We start from the raw sequence: 25529 nt of genomic DNA, 5'->3' as shown, positions 1-25529 counted from the left end.
ACACAACCACCACGGGGGCAGTCCTTGTTCATGCTGCATCCAAATGAGCTGACGCTTAGGGCAGCTGGCAGCCTTGAACTCTTGCTCTGTTTACAGGGAAGCCCCCGTCCGCTGCGCTAACACAGCGTGCTGTATGGTACAGCTGGACCGTGCCGGGGGCCTTCAGCTTCTCACATGCCACAAACTGCAGCTCGGGACAGAAGACGGCTCTGCCGGCTGTGTCACTGAACCACGAGCACCTAACTGCTAGCGACGAGCCACCCGGACGCCGGGTACTGACGAGCATCATCAGGCAGTGCCCCGTGACAGCAGCCGTTTGGTCCTCACCTCTGTTCTCGATGAGCTATGACCCTCCTCGTAAATACTTTACTTATGAACACCTCTCCCTTCCCCGGGCCAGACGCTAGACCCTTTGTTTTCATTCCCGTGGATCGCCCACACATCTGTCCCTCACTGGTTTGGTATGGTACCAATCCTTCTGACTCCCGTGCCCCCCGCTTCCCTCGCCCACACGAGCGCTCTGCCTGCCCGGCTCCTGTGGGACACCCGGCCGGCCTCATGGTGAGTGGGCTGGGGAGGACACACGTGGGGAGCCCCTGCTGGGAGGCCACCGGGTCCACTCCCACCCACCAACTACAGCAGGGACTCACCACCCTGGGGGCTGCTACCTGGCACAGCCGTCGGCGGGGTGGTGGAGAGGGGTGTGGGCAGAGCAGCGACCAGAGCTCGTGAGCAAAGCTCAGTATACACAGCGACAAGCCCCTGTGAGAAAGAGCCCCGCGGCCCTCAGCCCCCCCCGCCCCCCACCCGCTTCAGGGCCCGACAGGCTGGGACCGCAGGGGCACCTCGTGGGGGCAGGCTCATCCCAGCTCGTGAACACGCCCAAGTCCCGGGAACCCCAGAGAACCGCGTCTCACAAAAAACAGGAGCGCACGACACGGGGGGACAGGAAGATATACTCACTTGCCAATGTCATCTTGATCCGCAAACTTCTCATCGTTGAAGCCAAACTGGTCAATAAAATTGGACGTCATTTGTTGCATCTGATAATCAGAAAAGGCCTGGCAGCCCCAGGGCCAGTGACAGTGATACAATGATTCTAATGACATTCTACACACTATCTGCCCACCTGTGTTCCAGAAACCATCTTATTTACATAGCCTTAGGGCTTAAGAAGTTGGTGTGTTTTTCTAAAAACAATCAAATAATTTCAGACACAATTTACTCAAAAAAGGACGTTTGGAATTCGAATGCACAAGTCACTGCAGGAAATGTTAACGACCACTCTGTCCTCTATTGCAAATTATCTTTAGAGAGAGGTCTGGGTTAAGTCCAGTTCGAAGAGGTGATCAAGTGACACGTGACAGTCTGAAATTATAAGATGCATCAATCACCTCTGCACACAACCAACCTTAACCTAAGATCCAGTAAGTGGTGACCCACCGCCCTCCCCCCGCCCCTCCTCCCCTCCCCCTCCCCCCCACCCCCCCTACAGTAACACCGCACCAGGGGAAAACACAGCCAGTAATCAAATCTGCCAGCCTACAACACACAACGTTCGGGGACACTTTGTTCTCTTTAAGAAAAAGACTTGGGTCTCAGAGGCCGGGAAGAGTATCAAAGTAGCTTCTATCCTACCTACCTCAGAGACAGGATTAAGTCTTAACGCTGACCCGACACCAGGCTGAAAAGCTACAACTGCAGGGTCCCCAGAGGAGCCCATTCTGTCTCCTACACTCTAGAGAGCACCGGGCTCACTTGGGCTTTCTTAGGTGGCAAACGGGGGAAGGTTAAAACGGACTTCACGAGAATGCTGAGGTTCTGATTTAAAACAACAAGGAGGCCCAGCAGAACAAGAGAAACCGGCGAAGGTGTCCTATGTTCTGGAGCAGGAGTAAAGGACAACGAGGACAGCGAGCGGCACCCCGCACGCCACCCCGAACCAGGCACGGAGGCTGACGAAGAACAGTGTGTGCGCCGCCTCTCGCCTGCAGGCCGGGAGCTGAACCACAGGCGCCTCGCCACAAGCCACGTGCTGGGGAGGGAGGCGGCTACCACGGCCTGAAACCCAATTCTCCCCGGTTCTCCTTTTGAGCGGCGCCCGGAGGTTCCACCCCGCGGACACCTGCTGCAGAAATGCCTCTTCTGCTCCCTCCTGATCACTCATGCGGGTGGCAGGGAATCATGGCATGGATAATCCAAATCGAAGGTGATTAAAAAATAAACCTTATATTTGGCTTTGGAAGGCAACTTTTCCTCAGGTCCGAAAAAAGCGGTTATCTAGTTTGCTGAGAACCTGAAACTTCACTTTTCTCTAACTTGAGAGACCTCTCTCTCGGCCCCCCTCCCCCCCCCCCCCGTGCTTACTCACGCCCTTCCATGCTGTCCCCTTTCCTGCCCATGGAGGTGACACTATGTGACACGGGGCGGGGGGCCAGCCTCACGGGGGCGCATTTGGTAAGGCGCGCCAGGGCTGAGTGAGTCGCAGGTGAACGCAGAAGGGCAGAGACAAGTTCTGGAAGGCCGGGCTGAGCTTGGACAGGTGAATGAAAAACAGGACACGCAGCACTCACACCGGTTAAACCCAAAAGAAAGAAACGGATTCTGCTGAATTGCGCCCTCGTGTTTTCTAAGGTAAAATGGGACGTGTGGTGCCTTCAAAGACGTAAAGAATCATGAAGTCATTCTTCCAAGCAGGCGGCAGAAGCCGGGCTCTGAGTTTATTTACAGATTAGAAACTTGGCCACACAAGGGAGAAGGTCCCTCCCCAGTTGGTCTGTTTCTTTTTTCTCCCTTTAACTTTTTTGTGCCTTTGGACTTTGGACTATGAAGTTTTGAGGTTCATAAAACCGAAAAATGTTCCTTTAAATGCCTCATAGAGAGCACGCGGACACTGAATGTATCAGAAGTGTATGTATGTGAATACACGTACATATGTACAGATATACGTGTGTCCACTCATATATGCATCATCTGTCTCCCTGTCTATTCGTTCATGTCCCTACAGAGACACATATAGCCACTGACGGACACAAGTAACCTCTATGCAGTAACTTAGGGGAAAAAGGAAACAAACCTCCCTGGTCCTCATTAGTTCTAAGTCTATTACAGCTTCTATGAAGATGCAAATTTGCAAAGAACTTCTAAGTTTCAGACACGAATTTTACTAATAAAGCTACTAATGTGTACTAAACCCACCTAAGTGAAAACTGTTACTGTATTGTACTTAAAGTCACATAAAAAGTGCTCTGGACTTGGAGAAATCCAAGTCTGGGAAGCACCGTACGGCTGTGTCATTACTGAGAACTTAATTATTAAAAAACAAAAAAAAACAAAACACAAACCCCACACTGCCTAGAACTGTCATCCTGGCCAAAGCCGGGGACTGTTCAAGTCACTGAGAAGTGAGTCTACCGCTTTCTTAAGCAGATCTCTTTGGAGGCGCCGCTGGAGTGACAGGAAGTCCCTGCCTTGCCTCCTCTCCCCACCGCCGCCCTGCACGGGCCTGGGAGCGGGAGGCGCCGGCCAGGTCTCTGGAGCCCGTCGGTGGCCCTCAGCCCCAGTTCTCCAGGCGCGGCAGGGAGAGGACCTCCTCACACTCCACACCTTTGTCAGATTCAGAGGGAGTCAGAGTCAAACACTAGAGGTTAGGAAGTCAGAAGGGCCAGAAGGCACAGCCAGACTGCCGGCATTCACGAAACGCCGTGAATTCACAAAACTTCCTGTGAAGCATCCCCTGAGCCAGACATGGCCCACAGGTGAGTGCCACGGTCAAGGGACCTTATTAAATGACCTGCCCTAAGCTCTCTATACTCAGGACTTTGTATCAACATGAAACCTCACTTTAAATGTGAATGAGAAATTGAAACTAATATATATAAACTAATATTCTATCATGGAGACCCGCATAAAATTCTTGATCTATACTGGTCGTCTCAAATTAAAAAAAAAATAGTTTGGAACATATTTCTTACTTTCAAAATGATCCAGCTGATCTGTCACTCAAGCATGCCAAGAAGTGTTTACTAGAAGCTTGTCCGGCAGAGAAGAGTTATTTTTCCTACTTTTAGAGGGTTCCATGAAGCGGATAAAAGCCACAGGAACGGGTGCCTGTGGAGAGCTTTGTCAGGAAGGCGGTTTTGTGTCTGGGATTGCCTCATGTGCACATCAGCAGTCAGTCAAACCAAAAAGACGTCAGAAAACGTCCTCCCCAGAACAGCCATGGAATCAGATTTCACGAGAAGGAGACCCACTTTCCAGACACCGAACTGTAATAAGCACTCCCTAAGATTAAATCAGCCGCCTCAAGTTCCGAGGGCATCAGCTTATCTACACGTAGGTTGAGGGCATTCTCTTTCTTAAAGCGATTCCCCAACAGGTTCGGAAGCACCTTGATAATTTACACTTTATACCACAGAGCTTCACTGCAGGGGTGAGCAATGCATAGCGCTGGAGTTCACACCAGGCTGAGTGGCCGGTTTCAGGACTCTCCAGATGCTTCCGTAGGGGCAGAGAGGCTACCGCCAGGCCGGAGAACTCTGGGGTCAAGGAAGAAGGGCCCGTAGGCACCAGGGCTCACAGTGGGCCAGGTGGGCACCCTGGGTGCACCGGCAAGGCACGAGGGTGGCAGCGAGGGGCTGCTGTCTCTACAAGAAGGCCCCTGCTGCTCAACAGCCGCCCCTGTGGGCTGGCCGCCCCTGCCCCTAACCCCGGGAGGCTGGCTTCCGAAGGGCAGGAGCGTTAAGAATCAACGGAGAAGCCAGCCTAGCGCTGAAAACCCACTCCAGACCTGTCCTGTAAATGTGAATGTGAACCTGACTTAGTAACCGCCCTGACCACAGCAGGACAGCCTACTGGGAGGCCCAAACACGGGGTCGGCAGAGCCACAAGCAGCCTCATCCTGGCCCTGGGAAAAGATGAGGCTTAAAGGCTAAGAAAAAAAGAAGCCAAGCGAACATTCAGTGCCGGGTAGGAAGGGGGCTATGTCAACCTCCCCCCGCCCCCCCGACACCAAAGCAACTCGGTGCCAAGATGGGGTCCCGGCACCATCTGTCGTCTGAGGAGATGGTGCCTTGAAAGAGGGGCTTGTGCCGTCAGCTCCCACGTCGGGCACGCGCCTCGTATCCAGTCAAGGTAGCGAAACCACCGGCCGCCTCTCCAAGAACCACCGCTGGGTGAGGGACAGATCCGGGCATGTCATTTTAGACCCCGTTTTCTCCCCCACAAAGGGCAGAAGCAGCTGATAAATGGAGAGTATTGGGGACAGGAGGGTGGGGTGGCAAGGAATTACTGCAACTGAAACTTTCACTAGAAAAGACCGTAAGGACACACGAAGAGTGTGATTCTCACCCACCGGTCGCTACTACGGATCTTTTAAGCGACCACACAGCCGGTGCACAGGTCTGCGTGACACGTATGTCTGAGGCACTCGCTGAACCATTCGGTTTGTTCAAGTCTGAAAATTCACCCAATTCCGCTTTGTCGTGACCAGGGGTGAAACATTCCCTGGAAACATAATCAGTACAAACCTTCCTCTCACATACCTCAAACTTCCTATTTTTAATGCTTTTGCCTAAATGGTAAATAACCCCAAATCATATCCTAGTGCATAATCTGCCTCCGAAGGGGACTCATAGGTGGCAACTAGATTAAGCATTTAAAATAAAAACAAAAAGCAAAGCTTTAGGCATGACTCACTTGCTGCAAAGAAGAATCCTGTGAGAAACCCGTTTCTTTAAAGTCAATTTCATCATCACTGGATGAATGAATATGGCAGGTTGTAACCTATATGCATAAAAATGTAAAACACTATTTAACAGAGAAAAGTTTTGGACATTTGCATCAGCATTTTTATGGAAAAATCACATTTAGTTTTTCTCTCAATGTGTAACAACAGCAAGCACAAAAATAAGTTAACAGTTAAGTTACAAAATCCACCCAATAATCCAAAAGCCCATTTCGCTCAACCAGATGGTCAGCTTCCCCACCCTTCTGCTGCCCACTCGTGTTCTCGCTCTCGTTCCTAGTATCGCCGGAACCCAGGGAAGAGGGAAGTTACTCCACTTGAGGGATTGTAACAATCACCTCCAATTAAATGTTTACGAAGGGCAGGTGGAAGGGACGGCTCAGGTGAAGTATAAAAATAATTGGGATGTGCCAAGCTCAGAGAGTGAAAATACCAGCCCAGGGGTTACTCGTGGGCCCCGGGAAGGTCAGGTTTAGATAGGAGCACTTTTACTTCTCGCGTCCCCTGTCCACTCTGAGAAGAACGTTGTCCGTAAACCCTAGAGTGGACTCTGAACCAGTAGAACACCCTGCTTATAAAAAGACCCCAAATCTTCTGTCCCTTAAAACACAGTCCCTGCCCTCAAGACTTACAACCAACTCAAATTAAACAAAACACGAACATGAACTGCTCACCAATTCACGGTGATTTTTATTCATTCATAAATGACACACGGCATTGAGGGAACGTATTAACAGTTAGAAATGAAAATACACACAAGTGACTAAGCACAAGTAACAGGGACTGCTGTATAGCCAGTAATAAATATGAACAGTCTGTGAAATCCTAAAACCAGCACTGTACTTCTGAGGGTAACTTGCACTGTATTTCCTGAGTTACTTGCCCTGTACTTTCCACAGAAGCATAACTGGCAGAGGGCACGGTCATCAGGGGAAGACGTGAGCGGCCATGACCTGCTGCTAACCCTTGAAACTGTGTCTAAGAGCCTGAACGGAGCTACAGAAAGTGGCCCGGTTTGTTCTGTGATGTTCCAACACTGGACCGAGAAACCCGAAGGAGACTCCCACAGGTCTGCGTGTGGTACGGCTTATGAAACGGAATACATCACCGCTCGAATAAAATCAATCTCTTTTCTCTTCGACCATCTCTGGCAACGATGCTGAGCCAAGCGAATCGCCCGCATTTCCAATTAATCCCCCCGCCCCCTTCTCCCTGAGGTAGAGGTGGGTGTGCACGCTCGGAATCTGAAACTGGCCAGATGAGGTCAAAGGCAGAATCTGTGACCAACGAAGGGAGTGTGCCGGGGTCAATCGTAGCTTCCTCTAGTTAGTGGGCAAGTCGTGCAGATGGGGCCCGAGCGCGGGAGCGGGGGAGGCGGGATCCTGCTCGGTCACGGCAGCCGGGGTCACGGGAGGCCCTGCCACTGTGGCGGGTTCAGAGGAGACCCGGGCTGCTCAGCGGCCAGCCAGTGCGAGAATCCTATTATGTTTTAGGGGGCGCCCCCCATGGTAGGGTGCAGGATTAGAAGACAAGCCAAAGAGCAAGCCAGGTCAACTAGGCACGAGAGAACAAAAAAAAGACCTGGCCACCCCTGGCGGGTCTTGTCCGAGTTCAAGCAGGATACAACGTTTCCTCATTCACAGTGTTACCTTTCGCTACAAAATGCATCGGTTCATTGACAAAAGGTGAGAAAGAAACCCGTTTCTGTTGAGCAACTACTACTACGTGCCAGACGTAGTAGTGACCCCTTTTACATATCCTCTGTAACTTGTCTCCTCAAAGCAATTCTGGGAGGTAATTTTTTCTCCAAAAAGAAGTTTTACCAAGTTATTAACAACACGGTGCACGCACACCTCTGTGTTTATGTACGGAAGGATGTGGTGACTCTGATTCTACCCACACCCTAGCTGGCCTCAAACTGTTACCGATAAAATGGGCTACAAAGATGGCTGAACGCACCCCAGCCCCGGCGGGGAGGGGACCTGCTGCCTGGAATCCCACCTCGTCCGTCACACAGCTAGATGCCGCCACCAGAGCCCCTGCCCCGAGCCCCCGGGCACACCCCTCCGAGGTGCCTTCATCTCAGCAGATGCCACTCGTCGCCTCCTTATTCCTCAGCTCAAATCTCGGCCTTCTGGTTTCTTCTCTCTCACACACATCTACTCACTCCACCGTCAAAACATAACCTAAGAGACCGTCGCTCCTCACCAGGCCGATCAGCTCTCTCTGGTGCAAGCTGTCTCCGCCTCTTGCCTCGGTCAACGCCGTACCTGGTGGCTGACGGGTCTCCCTGCCGCCACCTGCCCCACCGCAGTCTGTTCTCAACCCGAGAGCCGTGACGCTCTTTTACGATGTACGTTCGGTCATGTCACCTTTAGATGGCATACCGAACAGCTTCTCGTCTCACTAAGATATACCCAGGGTCCGAGCGGACTAAAGCAGGAGAGCTGGCCTTGGACCTCATGCCCGCTCTCTCCCTCCGGATGCCGTGCCAGCTTCCGCACGAGCTCTGCCCCCCTCACGCCTCTGCACAAAGGTACCTCTCGGAGTGGTGTGCACACCTGCCCCAGACAAACCCCTGGCTCCCTGCCCTGGAGTTTATCCGTTTCCACCCAGGCAGGGATCTTTGCCAGTCGAGTTTACGACAAGAGCCTCAGTGCATGGCACACAGTAGCCGCTCAAATGTTTATTAAATTAACGAACACCAACACATTATGAGAATGTACGGAGAACACAGTCGTAACTTTTTAAAAAGTAACAAGTACGTACAAACACTCTGACCAAGCCAGAAGTGTTCTAAATATAGTCTTGACGCTTCAGTGGAAAAAAGCTTTTGAGATGTTGTTCCCTTCTTTCATAGTAAAATTTTAGTTTCGTTAACTGTTGCTACAAGAAAAAGCCAAGTGTTTTTGGCGCCTTGGCCGGTCAGCTTGCTAAATGCTAAGGAGGATCATGGGCACGGCTGGCATGTTAACCCAGGTGACATGTGGAAGTCACAGACAAGATCTTCCCCCTTGCTACCCTGGGGCCCTGCTGGGGACTCCCCGGCACCCCCATGCCCCGGGGCAGGTGAGACACACAGCGGTTCCACCCATGCTGCTGGGCCTCTGGGCCAACGCACGAGCACACGTGTGCCTTATTCTGCACAACCTCCCCGAGCGAGCTCATCAGTGGCAGGAAGGACACGCCAATACCTGAGACAACACCTTCTCCCCCACACATAGGAGGCAGAGAACGAAGCAAACACAACCTTCCAGAGTCCGTGTCAACACCTCCTACATTGCCTAACTTTACCAAGACTTTACCAGTTCTTACCAACAGACCCATAGAGAGGTCTCTGGATGTAAGTAACACACCAAATTTCATTCATAACAAAACTCCCAACATAAACACAGAAGCAATCTACGAGTCTACTGTGCATGTACTTCGGTGTGATGGGGCCAAAAGATTAAAGTACTTCACAGACCTCGGAGACAGAGCAGTTAGGAAGCCGCCCAGGAGCGGGAGGAGCTCGGGGCTGGCACAGCTACTCCTACCGGAGCGAGCAGGACCTCAGGCCCACAGCCAGCGGCACAGGGAAGCGTCTGGTGCGCTAGTCAACGAATCCTCGCTGTGACTAGGAAAATAAGAACAGGCCAGGGCAATACAACAATATTTTAACCCAAGCATTTGGTGTGAACTGCAGATGGGCTGAAGTCCTAGGCAACACCTAAAATGATTCCCAGGGAGACATCTGAGCCATGGTAAAACCAACTAAGTCAAGGCATCAAGACGGCGTCTCTAATCTATCGATTTGGGGGAGCGGACAGGGAATAAGCCATCTATTATTAGTCAACGGCCTATTTTAGGAATGAATGTGTCTGAGATGCCTCTACTTAGGCCTTGTACTGCGTTACACGGGGAAGTGAGCACTCTTTCTGAGGACATTTTCCCAAGGGCAAGACCCACTGCGTTTACCAAGCTGGGTTTATGATAATGTGCCCTGGAACATGGTACCCAACCCTCCTAGGATATAACCTGAAGCTTTCTGGGCACAAACACGGAGAGCCCAGAGGCCGCAGGAAGTCTCGCTGGTGGCCTAGAATGCACAGGCACCCTTAGGAACCGGGAACCTACGTATCCCTAAAATGACTACAAAGCAAAATTCCCCACTGAAAGGACTTAAAACTGAAGGGAGGCGGTATTTAAGTCCTGGGCAGGTGGGATCACGGAACTGAAGAGGTCTTGAGACATCAGCCCGAAAGTTCTCACGGGCAACAGACAACAAAATTACAGACTGGGGCTAAATCAACACGGGATATGAGCGACATCAACAAGGCTCTAGAAGTCTCACTGCTTTTGGCCAAAGAGAACTAAGCTGCTATTAGTGACAGGTGGGCCCAGGATAATCTTCCCTTCCACCCAGGTGTAAAGTCTGGACGTCAGACGTGTCTGACCCAAAAGGGCTGTACGTGAATTCTGCACTGCTTGTATACGCCCCTTCACGTAGACACACAGAACATTTACACGGAGTCACAGCCCAGGTTACTGACAGCACCATGCAAAGCAGCTGAGTGCTGTCTGAACTGCGACGAAGGCTGTCTTTATACAGAACTGCTCACACGAGAAATCTGTTTCGATTACCAAAGACAAAGAACATGTTTTAAAAACCGCTGATAACAGCAAGTTTTACTGGACACTTTTGAAGTCTACAACCCTTTGAAGGAACACCTTTAAAGAAGTCTCCCAAAGTCACAATTAATATTCCTAAACATTCCTTTATAAATAAGAAATATGACAACACCCCTTCAAGGAGACCACACTGCCCGCAACCTTAACAAAGACTCGAGATGGGGCTTCTACTAAATTAAATGGTTCAATTTAACAGTGCCAGAGAACAATCTCACCCTACAATAAAACCTTGATTATCCACAATTTTAAGCAATCTGATTGGGGAAGAAAGCAATCAATCCACCGTAGGTGGTTATGTTCATCAAAAATTACTTAAGTCTTCCTTGATGACTCAGGGCTGTCAAAGTGGAGGTCAGTCTCTCTGCTGGGCTACGATGCACTGAGACACTGAGGCCATCGGACGTATTTTAATTAAATGGCCTCACACAGCTCCCCTTAGTGATCTCTTAACTTCACAATCTTCCAACTCCTACTGATTCTATCATTATACCCATCCTTAACAAGCCATTACCCAACCAATCTGTGAAGAGTCTGGAAAAAGATAACCAAATTTGTTAGACAATCTACCAAATAGAAGGCAACAGCCCTTTGGGAGAGTAACACAGGATGACCTGGTGACCGCTCTGTAGCTGCCACTTCTGTTTCCGCTCTGAGCCCTTCTGTTTCCCTCCTGTTTCTAAACTCTGCTGTGAACTGATAACGCTGCCAGGGACCTGACCGCCTAACAGCCAAGGCGTTAGTGTGTATTAGAAGCAGCTGCTGAATTTCAAACATAGAATTAAATGCCTGACACATCTACTTCTGTGTAGAGTTAAGGCCACCACCTCAATTATCAGCTGGCACGTGCTTACAAAAGGAAATGCTTTCCTTATCTTTAAAACCAAAAGCAATACTTACCTTCAATCTCAATGCATTAAAAAAACAAAGAATACATTCCAAAGTCCAATATAATTTTTAAAAATATTATCAATGCCATTATTCCCTGGCTAATGGTTCTAATGTGTTAGTTCCAAAGTCATCTACAAAATCCTCCCCCGCCCCACAGTGGGAATAATCTAAAAAGAGGGTAAACTCAACTCAGTAATATTAGAAAATATCCAAAGGCTTCCTGAGGCTTCTAACCACCCTGGCTTATCTGAGGCATAAGGCAACACACCCGACAGAGAAGGTGGGCTAGCAGCGGTTCTGTCGAGGCACTGAGGGAAATGGGGGTGGGGGGGGGGGGGAACGTAGAGGTCGGTGGCCTCTCTGTACCCTCTGGTCACCGCAGGCAGGAATTAGGAACTGACGAGACAAGTTGTCAAGAATATGGTGAACACTGACCTCTCTTCCTTGGTAAAGAAACATGAACTTATCCTTGGCCCCAAATTACCGAGACAAACGAAAGATCTTTCTCTCATCTCTTTCTGAGCAAGTGGGCAAAGGCCGAGAGCACTGGAGTCACCGAAACGTGACCCGGTAAAACCTACTAGATCTACCGTGTTCCTCTTGTTAGTTTCTCCCAAGGAGCTTGCGCAGAACGCCTCCCATCGCTCCCTGACTGTATCTGGAAGACCTTTGGAGGGAGAGAAAGAAAGAGGCATGGTCACTCCAGGGGCCTCAAACACAGACGCACAAAACAAACAGGAAACAGGGGGTGCACCACCCGCTCGGCTCATCGAAGGCAGATGTGCCCCATCATCTGAGCACCCGCCTCTTGGAGAAACAGAGTTATAAGGCCTTGTGGCCTGGACGTCAGTAATTTCAGGAACCAGAGCCACCCCCCCCCCCCCACAAAAAAGGTCTCTGCTTGATGCCAAGGGTGCTACGCAGCTCTGTGAATTTAACAAGTTTTAAAAATGGTAAACACTGAATCTGGAAAGCGTGTGCCCAGCGCACTTCAGAGAGAACAGTGGGTCTTTTAAGGCAGGAGGAAAAATCGTGTTTCCACGTCGTTCAAGTTTAGGAAATGCTGTAGCACAAGCTCCCGCACACCCGTCAGATACGGTGATGGCTCCTGGAGCCTGGTTCGGCTGCTCAAATTATTCCAACACAGTGTTTCCTAAATGCTTGTGCCCACAGGCCACCACGGCAACACAGACGCAGCAGTGAGACTCCACCTTCTAGAGGAATTTTAAAGAAAAGGGCACACAGATACTTTTTCCGAGAAAAGGGAACTACGGTTATAATCTCGGAACCCTGACTAGAGCTGTCCTCTGACACTTCCGGTTCCAACAGACGTGTGTGTGCCCCTCACATACCCCGTGGTGAGCAGCTCCGGGAAAACAAAGACTGAGCCACAGGACGTAATCACGCCCATGGCCACCTCTCCAGGTGAGCACACAACCTGGGACGGCCCCGCTTGGACCTGTCTCGGGGAGCAAAGTTACAGGGGGGCAAAGCCCCAACCGATCCCACGGCCTAGAACAGCTCTTTCAGTGCACGTTCGGCAGGGAACAGCCTCTTGAACACAGACATTCTTAAAAGACAAACCGGATAGACTGGGAAACAATTTCTAGTGTTCAGCAAGTTGAGTTTGGATGAATTCAGAACTACAGGGGTTGGAGATTTTCACACTCCTGGAGTTAAGTCGCAGGACCAGTCCAAGCCCCGGAGTCCACAGAGCTCCTGGGCCCTCGGTGTAGAGGGGACGGACTCTTGGCCTGGGCGCCAGTGTAAAAGGCACCTGCAGCTTCTTGCCAGTAACCTCGCCTGGTAAATTTCAATGCTGGTACAGAGAGCATCTTTTAGAGTCCGCCAGCCCCCCTCTTAGGAAGAGAGACGGAAAACGTGTGGATAAATGCTGTAATACCCCAGCTGAAGGAACTCAATCCACAGGCTATATACACAGGGGCCGTCAGAAGTAAATAAAAAGAGCGATCCCAGCTCGTGACATAGCGGCTGGCGATGGGACGCCAGACTTGGTGGATATGGTGAGCAGGCTCCCTGAGAGCGAGAGCGGGTGCCTTGGCCGGGCTGCCAGTACTCACCCAAAGGACTGCAGAAATAAGGAGAGACACAGAGCAAGGAACTACACTCCTCAAACAACTTCACTCAGATCTCCAGATGATTCGCGCAACATAAAGGAACTCCACAGACTGCCATTAAAAACGTTACGAAAGTTTCCACTCAGTTTACCCTTACATCCTTCCTCCAATCCAACAAAAGTGTAATTAAAATTCCAAAAGCCACTTACCTTTGATAAGCTGCTGTACTAATGCACTGTTGGGGCCCTTGTCAGTGCTGTGCACGATACAGTTAGCTATCCTTGTCAGGTGTCCCATGTAGCCGTGCCGTCTGCCTCCCTCGGCCCTGACAAGGGGGAGAGGACAAATCCTCAGACTCCCGACCGGAGGGAGTCGTGAGACAGCCTGGTAAGCACAGCGGGTTGGAGTGATCATTCTAAAAACGGAGGCCCTGAAGCTGGGGATGGACGGTCACCAGGTCAGGCCAGGGTGGGGAGGGGCAGAGGCGGTCCGCTCAAGGATCACACGGTGGCCACACTCATCAAGGTCCGTTCAACATACAAACCAATCATTAACCGTCGATAATCTTTAAAAAAAAAAAAAAAAAAAAAGCCCAAACATTCGCGGACACCTAATATTTCTGTGACTTGGCTTTGGATCTTTCTGTGAACAGACTTTAAAAAGGCTGAAAGCACCTAAGGTGACAATCCTGCTGCTTCGTTTTCTGAGACATCACGTCTCCACCGCGTCTACTAACAGACACAATCGCCTACCAATGGCACTTCTCGGGTTAAAAGAGCAGCCGATCTTAAGGATCCGGCCGAGGCGAGGGGCGCTCGGCTGGTCTCGGGCCCACACGGCACCTGGAACCCGGGTACAGAAACCACCCCCGTTGCTCTCCCCCGTTTAGGGCCTACCCTTCCTAACCAGGACCCACCTTTACCAAATCCATCCATGTAGATACACTTCTCACATCGCTGTGATTCTCTGCCTGTTTACAAAGGGTCAGGACTTAGATTTTTGCTTACAGGGAGAATCTTTCAGGGGCCACTAAAAAAGCCATACTGTGCTTGAAGGCTTTTCTGAGAAAGAGGGTATCTGCTAAGAATCTTAAAGGGTCTGGAAACAGCTAAGGGTCAGAAGACACAGAGTTGATCTCAAGTGAGTTGTTAAGAGCCTCTCCTGGCTTCACAGTAAGATCCCGAGACCCCGGTGTTCCTCACAGGCAGCTTCCTGGTCAGACCCCGTGCGGTGCTCCCACGAGCTCCCGAGGGAGCCCAAACGCCCACCCGCCAGGGTTTTGCTCCAAGGCTCCTGATGTTCTTTCGGCTTCTGGGGCAAGGAAACGTTAGGAAAGCTCGTTCCGGAACCCCCAGGGTGGGGGGACTGTAACAGTCAAGCCTCTGAAGGATGGAGCTTAGGGGAAACCGCATACCCGACACCTTTGCACTGGCGACGAAGAGGCAGAGACAAAGGAGGCTGGGGAGGGCACTAAGCTGCTAACGTGGGGCCAAACACAGACCCAGAGAGGCTGATCTGGCCAGACACAGCACCCCCACAGGAGCCCCGTGTGGAAGACTGGACCCGAGGCCCGCCGAGACGAGCCTCGGACGAAATGCAGGTCTTCCAGAGTCCAGTCACAGCTCTATCAGTGCCAGTGAGCACTTCCGGAAACACCAAACCTGACAAAACGAAGCTGACCCCTCCCTTTAGTTCCTAGCTCTCCCACAGGCTGCAAGGGGAGTCTGAGCAGAGACACAGAGCAAGAAACCTCCCGGCACGGGCTCAAGCACCAAGGCGCACGGGACGGCCTTCTGGGCTGATGGAAATGCTCCGACCCTCGAGCGCAGCGCTCCCGCAACCGCACGCGTTCGTCAGAGCTCCTAGAAATGCACGCCCAGGAAGGATGGAGTCCCACCTTACGAGAATTATACCTCAATGCACCTGACTTGAAAGCAAACGCAAGAAGTGGCCCTGAGAGTGTCTTCCACGCACGCCCTGCCACCGGCCTCCTGTGAGATGGCGTCCAAGCCCCCAGGGCCCGAGGGAGGAAGCGGGGTGTGCGGCAACGCGCCTGACGCGTGTCAGCCACCGCTTCAGGTGGTCGTGCCCGTCAGCTGACGGAGATTTTCTGAACGCAAATCGCTAGGGCAGTCGCCGTCCCCTCTTCAGTCAGGAAGTGCCCGTCTCCGCGGCGAGAACACAGGGTGACCTGAACTTGAAGCATCATCGGGGAGGCCTTGACTTGAGGACTCTTTTTCTTTCCTACTGTCAGTAGAACAGCTATTCAAAAAGGTGCCGGAAGTTTCAAAGGCAGCTAACCCCTGGGTTCCCCTCAAGAGAGCTCGAGAGACAGGGGGGATCTAAAAATAAACGGCTACAATGAAATAATCTGGGGAGAACCATTTGTAACTGGAAGCTGGTCTGTACCTCGTAGTTACTCTCACTGTTCTCTCAGGCAAGGGAGGGTGTTTGCTTCAAGTTAAAAATCAGACAGAATTCCTCTCAGAAAACGGCTTACTTACTGTTTCTTCTCATTCATTTCCCAGGCATCAAGTATTCGTTCTATTAACTGACATTTTTGAAAAAGCTGAATAAAAAGGAATATTCCAGTTAACATTTATGTAAATAATGTCAAAGCATCAAAGTTCTAAAGTGAAACAGAACTCTCCTCAAACAGAACAGTGACATGTTATCACCCAGCAAGCTGTGAATTACCGGCTACCTCATCTGCAACGTGGGAACAGATTCACGCAAGGCCCTCAGACAGACGCTACGGGATCGAGACGGGAGCCAGGCCTCCAGCTGTAGCTGCTGGGGACCAGCGACCCTGCGGGTGCCGCTCCACTGAGTAGCTGACCTAAAGCAAAGCCGGGTTTCGTGAGCCATGAAAACCGGCTGATAAATTCAAAAGAATGAGGAAGACTACACCCTGGCAAAAATCTCTCAGAATCCGCAGCGACCCCTGTGCTTTTGAAGCCCGGGCCGCGCTCGCTTCCGCACCCGCTGCCATCGCTGCCGGGATGCGCCATGCGGTTGCACCCAAGGTCACGGTCTTTCCCTTCGACCTGGTCGAGCCAGCTTCTCCCAAGTCCCCGGTTTGCGAGTAACCCAGCGTGAGCTAGAAAACTCCGTACAACCACAGAACTTCAGAGCAAGAAGAAATCTGAAGACCGACTTAGTAAAATCACCTCGCAGTTAACAAAAGGAAACAGGGCCACAGAAACGTCTCGCTTGTTACTGCACGCGGCCCACGCCTGCCAACCTTCACTCATGTGTTTGGCCTACAGATTAAAACTGGCAAGCCGGGGCGCCTGTGTGGCTCGGTCCGTCGACTCCTGATTTTGGCTCAGGTCACGATCTCACGGTTCAAGAGTTTGAGCCCCGAGTCGGGCTCGGCGTTGGCAGCACAGAGCCTGCCTGGGATTCTCTCCCTCCCCGTTCTCTCTGCCGCTTCCCTGCTTGCACACTCTCTCAAAACAAGTAAGCACACTTAAAAAATTTAGAACTGGTAAGCCAAACAACTGGTCAAACGCTTTCTGCAGACTTTAAAACAAGCGAGTTAACTATCTGGACTCTGAAATTACCTCCCTGCCCTTCGACTAATTCACTTCACACTTATCAGGAGCAGCAGAAAAGAGACACCAGTAAGCTTACGTGTTTCAGTAACAAATTGTCACCGGCGGAGTCTTGATCGGTAATGGTGTTATTTTCTGTATTTTCAAAAGGACTTGCAAGAATCAGTGCGATGCAAATTTCCACTTGAGTGTGTAAAAAGTTATTCCATGTATATTTGAAGAACATGTCCTACGAAAAAGAAAAAGCGATGCTTGCTTTTATTCGGTTGCCTCAATGCTGAAAGCCGCTACTCTAACACGCTTCCCAAAGAGTGACTTAATAAAGTGGAAATGATATGTTCTTAGTTCAACAGGACTATTTAAGAGGAAAACAAGTTTACTTTAAAGGGCTTGAAATGCCACTACGTACACTGAAGAGCATGATGCCTGCTCGTTCAACATGCCACCAACGGCATGGAATCTAGTAGAAAACAACAGTAAGCTTCTGAAAGAGAAGATCTTTTTACATTTTCAAGGCAACTAATACAGGCATTAAGTTCCGTAAGCGTCCGGTCACTTTTAAAGAAATGTTTAAGAATTTTATTTTGAGTCAACAAACCTGTACTGATGGCTTTTGTGCAGGGCACAGTGCTAGAGGCCATACAGGAGACAGGGACAGACAAAAAGATGGTCTCCAATCTCAGGGTGCTCACACCTTAACAAAGAATAAGCACTCAGGCATCTGAAACTCATGGAACTATTAGCGAATGGAGTAAAACAAGAGAGGTCTGGGAAGCAGTGACGTGTGGACCTCCAGAAAGCACATGGGTTTCCCAGATTGCTCGAAAAGCTGACGGTATCGCAAAAAGGAAAGACAATTCCTACAAACACAAAATCCATCATGTGTGCACATATTCAGGACATGCTTTGAGTCTGGTTACCTCAACTCAAAACCAGGTAACGACTCATGACCCATTTAGGAGTTTTATCAAATCTGCTGTCCTTCAAAAGTAGTTGGGTACTTACTATCAGTAAGATCAGAGGCTAGTGACGGACGACTTCAGGGACAGGAGTAGAAACTTATGTTGCTATAATTTTATACACCAGCCAGAGGGTAGGGCAAAAACTGTCCCCAGACAGCAATGGTTGTTATTTCACCAAAGAGACTGTGGTTCTGTAACGTTTTATCCAACGTGTTCCTGCTCTCTATTCCTACGCCGTCGTCATCTTACCCAAAGCTGAAACGCAGCTAAAAGTATCTTAGTGACATCAGGTGGCGTAACAGTGTGGCTGATAAAGCCCACGTCGGTTTGAAACTGGATGTGAATTCAAATCTTGGTTCCACCACTTATTAGCCATAGAATGCGTCCCGTCTCTGGGCAAGATGTGAAAAGCAGACCCTCTCTCTCGCACAGGCATTTATACCCAGCATCACATGAGAAATGGAAGGAAGTGCAAAGACTGCACAAAGAGCCCAAACTTCCCCTTGTGTACGGCAAGGCCAGACGGCTCATGAACCCCGCCAAGTGTTAACCCCGTGCCTTCTATGCCCTGGGGTGGCAGGACAGACGGAGCAGGCAGGGGCACCAGAGCTGGGCCTGGGGATTCTAAGCACAAACCTTGGAACTGGGGAACCTGAGGGTCAAGGGAGTCCAGATGACTCCTGGGCTCTCCCTTTCCCCTTCCACCAACCACAGACTATAGTTGTATCAGGGAAGAATCTGGACTCAACTTAAAAGACCACGTATCTGTCAGGGGAGAGAAGATAAACACTTGTCCCTTTGCTAATTACAAACGGAACACGGTGCTGTCACCAGCAGTCGTTTCTAGCCAACAGCTCCCCCGAGGGACAGGACTGCTCAACCGCCTGTGCCAGACTGAGATTCTGGAGGGAAAGTGGGTCTTAATCCTCTATGAAATCTCTAATATACTTCTTTACACGCAGCAATAATAAATACTGAAAACTTAAACACTGACGATAAACTCAAGGCAAAAACCACATAAAAGACCATTTGTGCTCAGAACCAGGAAGTCACTGACAGACTGTAAATGCGTGAGGTTTTTCACTTGTGCGAGTTGTAGGTCTACAAAACATCAAGGGCAAATTAAATGGCCTTTTGGGGGAAATCTTACCAATATGACCCCGACGCTATTCAGCTCCATAAGGTCCCCGTTGATACTGCTGGTGTTTGTCTGCAGGAGGCTGGATATCAACCTGATCACATTCAGTCGGGTGTTGCCCACGGGAGGGTCCAGCACACCCCACGTAGTTTTCATCACGCTTTTCTGAGGAGGAAAAAGCTTTCCAATTAGCTCCAGCTCAGTAAACAAGCAAAAGGGTGGAGGGGTACGGGCGAATACGCACGCCACGTACACTCCCCCTGCAAACACTGGGGCCTGGAAACCCAAAGCCACTTTTGCCATCTCGAAGATACGATGAAACAACCAAGAGGGGGGAACAATCGAGTCATTTCCCTGGACCGGACACTTTTTAAGAAGCTGAGTATCCCCCTGCTTCGACCACGCAAAGTGCCGCAGGAAGATCGCAGAACGCTACACTCAGGGGGAGGAAGGTGAGACATTCCAAACCTGGCCGGAAATCTCGAAACTAAGGCATGTGACAGGTGATTTTGGAACACAGTCCCCAATCTTTGCAAAATCCAAGAACGAGGCAAGCTCAAAAGCTGTCCCTGGGTCACAACCTTGAAAGAGGATCAACTTCGAACCTGTACCTGCCCATAAAAGGGAGTCTCTACACTTTGAATCACAAGAGACAGACACAGGACACTTGGGACTTTCACGAGTCCCACAGGAAGGGTGGCGAATCCTCAGCCGGCAGTGAGGCCGCCCTTTCCCCACGTCCCGCGCCGCGCCTCACACACCCCTGCTCCTCTCAAGGCTGCGGGGAACTAGAAGCTTCAGCCTCTTCCTCCAGCTGAGGTAGCTCTAAGTAACGACACGTTAAAACCTTCAAGGGTCTAAGTCACGCCGCATCCTCTACTAAAACCACGTACAAACTGACCTCCCGGACTCCTAGCACTGACAGAGTGGAAGTCCGAACGGGAGACCGCCTTGCTTCTGCACCGGGGCCAAGAAGCAGAGTGTGAGAGTCCACGTGACACGCTGCCTTCCTGTCCATGCAGAGAGGAGACAGGCAGGCCAGCAAAGACGCGGGTGGGGAACTTCCTCATACGTCCTCCTTCCCCCACCTCCCACTCCCACCCGGAACATTCTCTCTGCTTCTCCTACTAAATCAATCCCTTCTTTTTCTTTCCTGACTCTGTTTCTTCCCTACGTGTGCCACGAGGGCCGCTGCTGGCCGGAATGGTTAAACAGGGGCACAGGCGCTTTCCCCGAGGGTGAACGCCGAGCACTCTGGCCCGCACCCAGCGCTGGCCGGACGTGTAAGACACGACTCCGGCAGGGACCCTGCCTGCTAAGTGGTGGCGTCAGCCGTCTGAAGAGACCGTCTGGAAGCTGAACTAGACTCCCTGCGTCGTGGACGTAAATAATCGTGTTCCCCTCCACAAAACGCCGAAATACACAGAAAGCACCTAATGCAGAAGGGAGAAAGTAGCGCCTTCGGATTCCCAGGGCCTGGCACGGTAGATGCCACGAGACACGCGTGACGGCTAGGCCGCTGGGTGCGAGGACACAGGGCAGAAGGAAAAAGGAAAGCGGCAGCACCGGGGTGGGCAGGGGACCTCCCGGACCGGACTCTCCCACAGAGATTCCCAAGGGAAGAGCCTCTTACCCTCACCTAGTTCTCTGCTGCGGGAGAACAGCACTCGTGGCCCACAGACGGCTCTCCTCTACTGGGCCTCGGGGTGTGTGACTCGTGCTCTCAGCGGACCGCCCGAGTGAAGTCCCTGCTGGCTTAGCACGCGGAGGCCCCCAGTGGAAAAACGAGCGGAGCCACGCTGCGCCGAGCACTCCTCAAATAAGACATCTACCCATCAGACTGATACGCCACTCCGGCTCGGATTAAGGCAACTCAGCCTCAAAGATCAGTTCCTAAAAGAGGAACTTAACCTCAAAGCTGGGAAAATGACAGGCCACAAGGACTGTTGGATTGGCAAAAAAGCCCCCAGAATTAATAGAAAAGAAGCACAAAAAGCTGAGTATCCTAAGTAGATAAATACTCTGCTTCATTTCAATTCTACCCCATCCACCAGTGTAGACACTACATATATATAGAGATAAAAGCTGTAACTGGCTTAAAAGTAAAACCTCGCTTAACAGCAGTACAGACGATTGGAAGGGCTAGCTTGTGTGTGCTGTTCACAGCCGGTTCCATTTCCCACAAGGTTCATGTGCTTTCTAAGCACTATTTAAACCAAGTCACTGACCCGGCCAGCCGTGATGAAGAGAGCTGCCCTACCTTGGGTGGCTCAAGCAGGAGTTCATGAAAAGATCCAAGTCTTCCTCGGATAGCTTCTAGAACACTCTTGTTGACCGAACAAGCTGAATGACTCATGCCTGGTGGGCAGATCTCTATATGGCCTTCAAATCTTGAAACAAAGCAAGGTAATTTTGTTATAATTTCAAAACAAATTAAGGTGCTCCCTATCAGTATGTAGGTAGATACAGAACAGCTATACAAATATGATTATATCAACATTTCTGGAAGGATGGGAAGAAGGTGTAATAAAACCTCTCCGGGGATAGCAACATGATCGGAAATCCAACGGCCGACAGTTGTCAGGAGAGAAATCACATGCGATTTCCTCCCATTCCCCCACACCTTCCAGCTCCGTATACCTATAATCCTAATAGCAGGTCTCTACCAGGAAATCTGGGAAACAAAAGGAGATCAGGTCCCTGAATTATAGGCCATACCATACCGTGTGCCATTTTGGGATACCGCTAATCACCAGGCCTGCGTCGGTCCCATTACAGTTTTTCTTAGGTAGCCAACGCTGTTTCCGACTTACAAAGCCTAAGTTGCTCGTGTACGTGAAGCTCAAACTATACTCGTTACAGGAGAGGCTAACTAACGAGTAGAATGAGCCATCGGAATCTCAATCGGTGTTAGTGATCACGTGGGAAAAGGGGCCCCCAAGGACATCAGGAGGGGAAGGGCCTAAAAACGTGGGCATGAATTTCAAATGACAGGACAGACCTGGAAGTGGTGTGTCAGTAGTGTGACGTCAGCTGGACGTCAGTGCAAACTGGTGGTTGACCACGCAGCTGCCGAGCCCCAGCCCTGGTTTTTCACTCCCCGGTTGTGCGTGCTACTGTGGACACTGGGAGCCTCTGCAGTGTCTCCCCCAGGCCTGCCGTGAGGGTCACGCTCGCGCAGAGGACCGAGGATGCCGCCTGGCGCACAGCTAGCACCCGGAGAGCAGCCTCGCTGTCATCTGAAAGCCTTCCACACACGTACGCGCTTTCTAACTCAGAGCTGCTGTAACGGCATTTAGCCATTTTCCAGTCTGAGGACACTTTGGGTTGTTTACGGTTTTGTGTGATTATGAATAAAGGTGACACAAACCCTCACAATTTTGTGTCGCACAGTTTTCATTTTACTTGGGTAAACATCTAAGACACTGCTGGATGGTACAACAAATGTCTGTTTAACTCTGGAAAAACTGCCAAACGTTTTCAGAAACCGGTCGTCTGACTTTGCATTCCCAAGAGTAACTTGTGAGCCCTCCAGGTGGCTCTCCACTGTCGCAAGCATGGAGTACTGTCTATTTTGTGGTCTGGCTTAGCTGTGTAGGAGGCTGAAAGGTGGCCTCCCAAAAGATAGGTCTACACCCTATTCCCCAGGGCCTGTGAATGTTACCTTATTTGAATGTAATCAATTAAGGATCCTGAGAGGAGATTAGATTATCCGGATAGCCCCTAAATGACATTTCGGGTGTCCTTATAAAGGACACAATGGGGCACCTGGGTGGCTCGGTCAGTTGAGCATCCGACTTCGGCTCGGGTCATGATCTCGCGGCTTATGAGTTCGGGCCCCACGTCGGACTCTGGGCTGACAGCTCGGAGCCTGGAGCCTGCTTCGAGATCTGTCTCCCTCTCTCTCTGCCCCTCCCCTGCTCACGTCCTGTCTCTGTCTCTCAAAAAAAATAAATGTTTAAACAAAATTTTTTTTAAAGAGGCACAATGGCACACAGAGAAGGGGATGTGAAGCTGAAGGAGGCAGGTGACCACAAGCCCAGAGATGCCAACAGCCACCGGAAGGTGGAAGAGGCTAAGGAGGAGTCTCGGCTAGTGTCCCTGGATGCAGCGCGGCACTGCCGACACCCTGAACTTGGGCTTCCAGCATTCATTGGGACGCAGCGGTGTCTGCTGTTTTAAGCCCGTTTGTGGCTTTGTTACAACAGTTTGTTACAGCAGACACAGGAAACAAATACAATTTGTTCAAAAGGTACGTAATGGTATTTCAATGTGGTTTTAACTTGAATTTCAGTACTGACAAATGATGGGCACTTGTATATTTATTTGCTACACAAATATATTTTATTCATTAAGTGTCTGCTCAAATCTTTTGATCTTAAGAAACTGGACTGTTTTTCTTATTACTGAAGTTTTGAATATTCGTTATATAGCTGGATATAGTTCTTGCTCAGACACATGATTTGTAAATATTCTTTGACAGTGTGTGGCCTGTCTTTTTATTTCCTAAGTAGGCTCTACACCCAGCATGGAGCCCGACACGGGGCTCCAACTCACAACCCTGAGGTCGCTTGTTGATTTCTACAAACACTCCTGCTTGGATTTTGATTGGAACTACATGGGCACTTCAGATCAGATCAGTCTGGGGAGAGCTGACGTCTCAACAATATTGAGTTTTCTAATCCATGAACACAGTATCTCTTTCCATTTAGATTGTCTTTGATTTCATCAATATGGAATGGTTTTCAGCATTAAATCCTACACACACTTTATAAACAGGTATACATTTAAGTACTTTCTTTTTTCTATGTAAATATTTCATAACAATTCCAAATTCCAGTTGTTTGTTGCCATGAGAAGGAAATCCAACTAATTTTTGAATACTGACCTGATGATGTCTTGCAATTATACTAAATGTATTTGTTAGTCCTCGGAGGGGTAGTCTCGGGGCTTGTTTTGTTGGTTTTGTTTTTTCTTGTATTCTTTCGTGTTCTCTGTGAAGACAATGCTGGCATCTGCACACTGATTCAGTTCATACCTTCCTTTCCAATCTGGATGCCATTTCTTTCTTTCCTGCCTTGCTACACTGGCTGGGACTCAGGAGGCTGAACACGACTGGTAATGAATATCCTTGCCACGTTCCTTGATATCAGGGGCTAATCATTTCAGTCTCTGACCATTAAGAATGGTATCGGCTACAGATTTTGTTTTCAGGGGGCCTTATCAGTTTCCAAGGTCCTTTCTATTACTAATTTATTGAGAGGTTTTTATCATAAAGGAATTTATTGAGATGACTACATGGTTTTTCTTCTTTTATCTGTTAGTATCACTGTTTGATTTTTTATTAAGACTTTATTCTCACAGTTTTAAGTTCACAGCAAAGTGGAGGGGAGAGTACAGGGAGCGTCCATGTGCCCTCTACCCCCTTATGTGCAAGCCTCCCCCATTATCAGCATCCCTACCCCCAGAGTGGTATATCCATTTCGATCAATGAACCTACACTGACACAACATAATCACCACAGGTCTAGAGTTTACCATCACAGTTCATTCTTGGTGTTGTGCACTCCAGGGATTTACATAAATACATAATGACACATATCCGTCATGATGGCATCGCACTATTTTCACTGCCCCGAGAGTCCCCTGCGCTCTACCCACCCATCCATCTCCCCACCGCCAACCCCGGGTCTGTTGTCTCCACAGCTCTGCCTTTTCCCGAATGTCACGCGGCTGGAATCCTACAGTATGTAGACTTTGCCTTGGCCCCCTTCACTTAGTAACATTTAAGGTTCTTCCACGTCTTTTCGAGGCTTGACAGCTCATTCTTTTTAGCACTGGGTAATATCTGTTTGGTTATACTGCCGTTTATTTATCCGCTCGTCTACTGAAGGACATCTTGGTTGCTTCCAAGTTTTGACAAGTGTGGATAAAGCTGCCATAAACATCCGTGTGCAGGTCTGTGTGTGAACATCAGTTTTCAACTCCTTTGGGTAAATACCATAATTGCTGGATTATATTTAGTTTCGTTAGAAACTGTCAAACTGTCTTCTGCAGTGGCTGTATCATTTTGTGTTCCCACCAGCCACAAATAAGAGTTCCTATCGCTCTACCATTTTGTCTGCATTTGGTCATTATCACCGATTATATATATGTATGTATGTATGTGTGTGTGTGTGTGTGTGTGTGTATACACACACACACACACACACACATTTTGCGAGAGAGAGTGCATGAACGGAGGGGAGGGGAGGAGAATATAGTATCTCAAGCAGGTTTCACATTCAGCAGAGTCCAATGTGGGGCTCAATCCCATGACCCTGGGATCATGACCTGAGCCGAAATCAAGAGTTGGATGCTCAACTGACTGAGCCCCCCAAGCACCCCACACTGATTGATTTTTGAAGGATGAATGAGCCTTGTGTTCCCAAGATAAGCGTAGTTGGTTATGACATGTTATCTTTTTAATATATTACTGTATTTAATTTGC

At 49.9% G+C, this 25529-nt stretch overlaps 1 protein-coding gene across 33 annotated transcripts in view; it reads right to left on the bottom strand.

Moving 5' to 3' along the window:
- PPP6R3 (protein phosphatase 6 regulatory subunit 3) overlaps positions 1–25529 on the bottom strand; it is a 135949-nt gene that overhangs the window by 20248 nt on the left and 90172 nt on the right. For 12 of the 33 annotated variants that reach the window (XM_019812796.3, XM_003993712.6, XM_045039655.1 and 9 more), the window contains 8 exons: positions 21301–21430; positions 19053–19205; positions 17020–17169; positions 15888–15952; positions 13593–13708; positions 11887–11972; positions 5698–5784; positions 964–1061 (listed from right to left, as the gene is read on the bottom strand). In XM_019812796.3, the coding sequence (XP_019668355.1) occupies positions 964–1061; positions 5698–5784; positions 11887–11972; positions 13593–13708; positions 15888–15952; positions 17020–17169; positions 19053–19205; positions 21301–21430 (885 nt within the window). The remainder of the gene's footprint in view (positions 1–963; positions 1062–5697; positions 5785–11886; positions 11973–13592; positions 13709–15887; positions 15953–17019; positions 17170–19052; positions 19206–21300; positions 21431–25529) is intronic. The other 21 variants (XM_023240162.2, XM_003993714.6, XM_019812794.3 and 18 more) reach the window with 10 other exon arrangements.

The sequence above is a fragment of the Felis catus genome, chromosome D1, assembly GCF_018350175.1.
Source record: "Felis catus isolate Fca126 chromosome D1, F.catus_Fca126_mat1.0, whole genome shotgun sequence".
NCBI lineage: Eukaryota > Metazoa > Chordata > Mammalia > Carnivora > Felidae > Felis > Felis catus.
This window is presented reverse-complemented; position numbering and strand designations above follow the sequence as displayed.